At 42.3% G+C, this 7,152-nt stretch overlaps 1 protein-coding gene across 1 annotated transcript in view; it reads left to right on the top strand.

Moving 5' to 3' along the window:
• Positions 1-7,152, top strand: part of EMCN (endomucin) — a gene marked incomplete at its 3' end in the record, with an annotated part of 29,398 nt that overhangs the window by 5,159 nt on the left and 17,087 nt on the right. The window contains exon 3 of the mRNA XM_010186910.1: positions 3,422-3,544. Within this exon, the coding sequence (XP_010185212.1) occupies positions 3,422-3,544 (123 nt within the window). The remainder of the gene's footprint in view (positions 1-3,421; positions 3,545-7,152) is intronic.

The following is a 7,152-nucleotide window of genomic DNA, read 5'->3' as shown; positions in this document are numbered from 1 at the left end:
GTTGGACTGGGTGATCTTTCGAGGTCCCTTCCAACTCCTGAGATTCTGTGATTCTGTGAAAGCCCTCATGCTGGCATTTTAATGTGGTTTGGGTGCAGTTCCTTCTGCCCTGTTTCGTTGTTTGGCCAAGTAAGTTTTTGACACACATATAGATGTCTACGTTCTTTGCAGTGCATAGAGTATATGCAGAGTATTTGCAGCTTGCTTGAAGCATCTTATATCAAAGCTAGTTAAGTAACAGCCTGCACTAAAGAAAATTTAAAGTACTACTGGGAAATGCCAAAATATATGTGGATTATACGTAGGTCAAGTAGAAAATCATGCGAAGATCAAGTGAGGATATGTGTCAAATTTCAGCTGGTTAAAGAAAATTAAGGATTTTTGGAGCACAAACTGTAAGGAAATACCTGAGGCACAGAGAGTAGCTTTACAGAGCAGCTTCAGGTTCCCTGTTGTTGATTATCCCTTTGAAAAATACGTGTTAACACACTGTCATTTATCTTATCAAAATATCAGCGGGGAGAGCTGCATCACCACCAGGGAGTTCTGCTGCTGCAGCAATCAGTCCCATTTGGACAGCTGTTTTACAGTCTTCACCGCTTTACTATTTTTATTCATAATCAGCTGTTGTCAACAAACCCGTTAACCGATGATGAGTGCTTGTGCAGCAGCAGCAGCAGCAGCAGCAGCAGCCGCCCTCCTCTGCTGTGCTGCTTTCCTGCGAGCCCAGGCAGGCAGAAATCTCTGCTGCAGCTGGCAGAGCCGGGGCATGATGAATGACTGCAGCGATGTGTCAGTGGGGACGGCAGAACTGAGTCACCGCGCTGAGCACGGGCACTGCAGTAAGGACTTGCGCTGTCTTCTCCTGTTGAGATCAAATTAAACCTTGCATAGATATGAGTTGTGGGATTTACCAAAAAGGCAGATTTCTAGCAGGCGTACTGCGCTGTCGGGGCTGCTGTCGCATACATGAGCGGCGGCTGGATATGGATGCTTCTGTTCCCATCGGCTTTTGGCACAGAAGCTATTCGATCTGCTAAATGTGTTGACGGTAGAGGCTATGCTGTGTATTAGGCATAAGGTTTGGATGCTGCTTAAAAGCTGCTTCAAAACCACAAGTCAGCTGAGAATTAATTGGGTTGCTAGGATTTAATCTTACAGTAGTACAGTGGAATTAAGGGAACCTTTCCCGCCAGGTTGTGTTTTTCATCTTGGAAGTAGAGAAAACTGGCACATAGGCTTTTGCCCCATAACATGTCTGCTTCATCCCTTGACAGCGGGAGCAGGGAGACTGTTCTGCAGCCTGCCGAAATAAATGCAACAAGCTTCACACCAAGCCCTAGGTAAAGGCATGAGTCATACCTGGCACTACCCCTGAGCTGTGGGAAGAATCTCATCTAGGCTGAATTAAAGCAAAATGAAATGGAAACGCTATCATCCCTCCCCTCCTGTTTCCCCACCAAGGCACATCCAGCCTGCAGCCCATGTTCCCGGGAACAATCTGTTCTCGCAGCTCCCAAACACAAGAGGAGCACCCATGGCTGGGCTGCTGCCAGGACTGATAGGGCGCCTGAAACGCGTGATCCCCATGGGAAAACAGCTCTCTGTGGGGTTACAAGGCAACCGGCTGCCTCCCTCATCTCTCCCACACACCTGATTGTTTTGCAGCATTCACATAGTGTATTTGTGTTTGAATGTCTCTGTGCATGGAGGCTTGCTGTTATCCCAGTTTACTTCTCATTCTCCCATGCGAGCTTTTACTAACATGATAAGGGAGACACAAGATGGTTGCTGTTGCTATTACAAGCCCATGCATCTTAAAAAGGGAAGGAGGTTTTTTGCCTTTTTTTTCCCTAATTGATCTCAGATTAAAATTCAGCCTTGAAAATTTGAGTCTGAAGGAACCACTGTAAGAACCAAAAGTGGAAAAAAATAGCTTTTAAAGCTTCATTCAAAGATGAGAATGTAGGAATTATTGAAGTCCTCCATCCATAGTAAAAAATTATCTAGAGGGGCTTTTTACACTCATCTCTGTTGCAGATTAGGCTTGCCTATTGAAGGGGTAAAATGCCTAAAATTTTCTGGAGGGAGCTTACAGTGAAATTATGTTTCTCGTTTACTAGAATCCCAGTGAAACTTTTAGGCATTTAAGCTTGTTTAGCATAATTTTCAGTACGGTTTCCTTCCATGTCTCCATCTTCAAAGATGCCATCCCTGGCTGTCCACCTCCTCTCAGTTCCCAAAGTTGTATGAATCTCCTGACTGAAGTGGCTTCAGCTCACTCTTTCTTAGCTCATTGATTTTTGAAGCTTGCCTCTCTACAGTCTTGCACTTAATAAACAAAAGGGGAAAGGAAGGACCAAGTTAAAGGTGTGTGGAGCTTTGGTGGTTGTTTTTTTTTCCTGAGAAAAGGGTTCCTTGAGGGGCCAAACTGGTAATCAGAGTTTCTGAATAAAGCGTGTGGTGAAGCATTCCTCAACACTGACGTGTTGCATGCGTGATGTTGCAGTCGTTTGACTAAAACATGTCTTAAACTTGTTTTAGTTCCAGTGTTTGAAATTCATATGAAGAGGCACTGAAAACAGTTTACAGCTCGGTCGCATCTCTGATTTATATCAGAAATGAAGGATAAGGTTACTCTTGGGCACCCCTATGTTTTATTCAGTAGACGCTGTCTTGCCTGTTGTTATGCTGAGGTTTGAGCGTAGAGGTAGGAATTATCGGTTGTGCTAGAACAGCTCAAACTCTTCCTCCTCGTCATTCAGTGACCTTCAGCGCCACAGGCTGCGGAGGTGCCCTGCACCACTGTCTTGGACTCAACCTAGGCTGTAAGTCTTGTGACACTGATGTCCTTGATCCTCCATTGGCTGTGTGAGAGCAGAAATAAGACACTTTAATTTTTCATACTCTGGTTTTCAGGTATATATTATTTCCTAGGCCTTAAGAGCACAGAACGAAATAATTAACTCTGTGCTTAATTAAAATCCCTAAAACATTTTACAATATCATATTATGTGACAGTTGTGGCTGAAGCTTTTGGGTTTCTTTTGCTTTCAGTTGTTTTAAGTGAAGGTTGAAGATAGAGGGCAGTAAGCAAGCTTCCCTCTTCTGCTTATGTTCCTCTTGGTGCAAGGCTGTCTAGTTATTCTGGGCTCCCAAATCGGAGCTCTAGGCTGTCTTCTGGCATAGATGTGAGGCTGTTTCTGATGCTAGGATGTGCTTTAAAAATGCCTCAGCTATGCCAGTAGTAACAGCTCTGTACGGATGGTTTGTTGCTTGACGAGCAGTTCCCAGAAGCTGTAGTGCTTTCTGACCTTATGTCTCTTCTGCGATGGTAGCAGCTTTTGTCTGGGGGATGGCTGAGGATTTAAGGCAATGCTTATACAGGTGTATCTAACCTGAATATCTGTCTCATTTCCAGCTACACAATTAAATGGGACACAACTGTCGCAGAATAAGAGTTCAGATGTTTCATCTACTACGGGATCATCTTTTTCTTCTACCACCTCTCTTCAAGAAATCACTTCTGCCTCTGGAACCTCAGGTAAGTCTTAAAAACACTCTATTTTCCTGTACAAACAGTTTAAAAGATGCAAATAATTTCAAATCTCTTCTTCATTTGTTGTGCATTGTCCTGGAATGAGGGCCACCTCCTTATTCATGTGGGGTTTGTCATGTCCATGTCATCCAGCTATGAAGTTATGATGAGTGATGGGTGAACTTCAAAGCATTCAGTTGTGGTAGTCAGTGTTGTTACAGGAGGATATAAATTACAGAAGATAATAGCAATCCTTATATATGCTGTGTGTGGTCATTGTGTAGCATTGACTGCCAGAGGAGGTCATTGAGATAAATTTTCTGGCTGCAAAAGCAAAGGAGAGGAAAGAGAAAACAGCTATAATTTTTACAATTGTTAATAAATGTGGAGGGCAAGTTAATATTACCAGTTAAATGACATTGTTCAAAGTACAACATGATCATGTACAAGGTTAAGAAGTTATTAATCCTTCCCAAGTCCAGTCTAGTTTTATTGTTTGTCTGGGTGTGTTTTGGTGTATTTATCCACTAAGCAACACTATGATAAATGTAGATGCCAGGTCATACTATGCTTCTACCTGGCTTAACTTTCCTAGATTTCGAAGAACCGCTTATTCAGGTTTTCTTAAGGTATCTTAAGCCTTCATTCCATACTTACTTTCAGCTACATGTGTGTAAATCCAATAAGGATACTGACCTTTTTTTGCACATTCCAATTATCATTAATGTTTAACATCCCCCAAGGGATACAAGACACTTCTTACAAGTCTGGGTTGTGTTTGTGAGAGATAAGCATGCATGTGTACGGTGATTTTTCCTCATAGAATGAGATTAGATATAAAAGTAGAGTAATATCATATGCTCAGTATATACTGAAATGCTTAGAAGCATGCAAAAAGATAATATTATTATTATTATTATATTTTTGGCATTTTAGAAAAGTTGGTATTTTAAAATTTTAATCCAAGGCCAGATTTAGAGAAGAATCTTTGTAATTATTTCAATGAGCCTATGCCCCATAATGCAAATATTGTGAGCCGCAGTTACTTGATTATCCTGTTATGTTTTGTGTCTTTTGGCAGTCACTTGTGTGGTACGGAAACCTTACCGTTGGTACACTGCAATAAAGCAGTAAATTGCAATGTTTTAATGAAAGGTTCTCTCACAGAGGTAAACTCTCCAGGTTAAAATGAAATTGAAATACATATCTGGCTGTGTATCACATGTATTGAATTACCTATTGCATTACTTGTACAGTTACAGTTCGTGTTTAAAATTTGCCCAGAAAGGTTTACAACATACCTTGGGTCTGTTTGTGAAAGTCATCATCTTTCTCAGCTCACTTTGCTGTAAAAACAATAAATCTTCTTTAGCCTGGGGACTACCCAAGATGCCAGGATGATAATTGCCTGGCTGAGAAAGAAAGGGCCCATCTATCTTGGGGCAGTCAGTCTGGGTTCTTGGCATAGCCAGGACTGTTCAGTTCCCATAAAACTGCCATTTCAACATCACCTCCTCCTGCACAAGGACTTCCACACTTGCACCTTTCCTGTCTCCTCACAGCACCAGCTCCTCGCTTCTTTTTTGCAGCTTAAATGTGCAAGAAATCCCATTACTCACCCTGATGAGTTCAGTACGTTATCCCAAATGGATGCACCTTTAGAGCACCCTTGCTCCCTTATTCTCTGTATACACTAAAGACTTCAGGAAAAAAATGTTTTGATTCCCTCTAAACAGATTTCTTCTCCTGTGTGCAATTACTCAGGGCCAAGGGAAGCCATATGCTGCACCCTAATGAAACCCAGTCGTCTCATTCCACACTAAGACTTGCAGAAATGCTGACTCTCACTGCCATTAGATGCTTTCTCCCCAGCTCTTTGAAATTTCCCGTTCAGAAACTTCTGCAGGGCCTGGATACCTTTAGTTCATCAGAGCTGAGGTTGGTATGTGCACTGGGGCTGGTACTGCAGCCCATAGGGAACAGCAGAGCTTACAAGTCAAAGGCACCCAAGCCACAGTTCCTGTGTGGGAGCTCAGGGGAAGACAAATTGATGTGAAATAGATCCAAAACAGAACGTTTCTATTTGGTATGCACAACAAATAATTCAGCTGGCTAGCCTCAGTGCAAAAGAATATATTTTGTTTTGAGACCATTTTCCATTAAAAAAAAGCCAGTTTGGTGAAAATTTCCTTTCTTGCTGCAGAAAAAGAAAAAGAAAAACACATTTTGAAGAGAAATTTCCAGTCAGCCACATCAAAAGATCAAGGTGTGGGAGGAGTGCCACAGAGCTGGAGAGGGACTGAAATGAGTGGGGGAGCCTAGGAAAGAACTTGTAGAAACATCAGAGAACAGGATTGCTGTATTAAATATTGAAACCACCAGCCACGGAGGCGGGGCTGTGTAATGCTCACCCAGGCTAGGGGAAGGATTAGGGATTGGTTTTTAGCAAAGAGAGCAACCTGCATGCATGCCATTGACACATACACTTCTTCACCTTTGGCTGTCATATATAAAATACCTCCTACTCATTCTCCACCTCCACAGAGGATTGCTTGCTAATATTTAATTTTATCCTTTTGTTTAACTAATGAAAAATTGGAGATTTAATGGACTAGTCAGAGCCTAATACATCTGAGAAACTGCGGGTATTGTGGCTTTTTTTTCTGTGACCTAAACAACAACCAAAAAAAATCCATAAAGCAGTATGAGCTTGAGTTCACCCAGCAGGGTGGTAAGATCAAATGATCTATTATAATAAACTGTCAGATGAATCAACCTGCTGCATCTATTGATATCTTTGTTGCACTCCTCCAATTTATAAATCCTACTTACCTGATTCACAGAAGGCATCTCCCCAAGAAAAATTATGAGTAAGGCAAGGAGGGCTTGACTCTTTCTGTACGCAAACTGTGTAGGAACTATGGATAGTGATATTAAGTAAAAATAACCCACCGTATCTTCAGCTTCTTCACAGAGAGACACAAAAATTGAAGTGCCTGGGAGATGGAAAATATAGCAAAACCTCAGTTAACACAGGTACAGATCTACAGCATGGTCAGGGCAAGGAGGGATTTTTTAAGTTCTTAATTTTTCTTTGATTTGTATTGTGGTATCCCCTCTGAGCAATCAGCCAAATGTATTCGTTTGTTTTGCCAGTGAACACAGTTTCATGTGGCTGCCCTTCAAAAACAGAAGCAGCAAACTGCAGGGTATCCAGGCTGCTTAGGTAGCAGTCGTTGAATAGCAGAGTGGGGAGAGGTCAGATATTGGTCTCTTTCTCCATCTGTCAAGCTTCTAACCAGCACTAAACTGACTCAGGCAGGTATTTGCAAACCAAACCACCATCGTGTGCCAAATTCTTTGTCCTTGTCCTCCTTACTGCACAACGAGGGCTCAGCACAGCCAGTGTTGTTATTTACACAGAGCATCTGCCCCCTAGCTCTCAGCCCCAAAGGATGTGGTAAGCTCTGACCAGGCAGCTAGAACAACTGTGGTAACTACGTTAGCAAGCAAAATGCTGTCTTTCCTCCTGTCCTTCTCTTTCTGTAGAACAGCAGCATGTGACTCCACCACCAAAAAGGGCACTGGATGGTTATTTAGGAGATGCAAACTGA

This window comes from Mesitornis unicolor, unplaced genomic scaffold (genome assembly GCF_000695765.1).
Source record: "Mesitornis unicolor isolate BGI_N332 unplaced genomic scaffold, ASM69576v1 scaffold18856, whole genome shotgun sequence".
In the NCBI taxonomy this organism is placed as follows: domain Eukaryota; kingdom Metazoa; phylum Chordata; class Aves; order Mesitornithiformes; family Mesitornithidae; genus Mesitornis; species Mesitornis unicolor.
The sequence above is the reverse complement of the archived record's forward strand: the minus strand, read 5'-3'. Positions and strand labels throughout refer to the sequence as shown.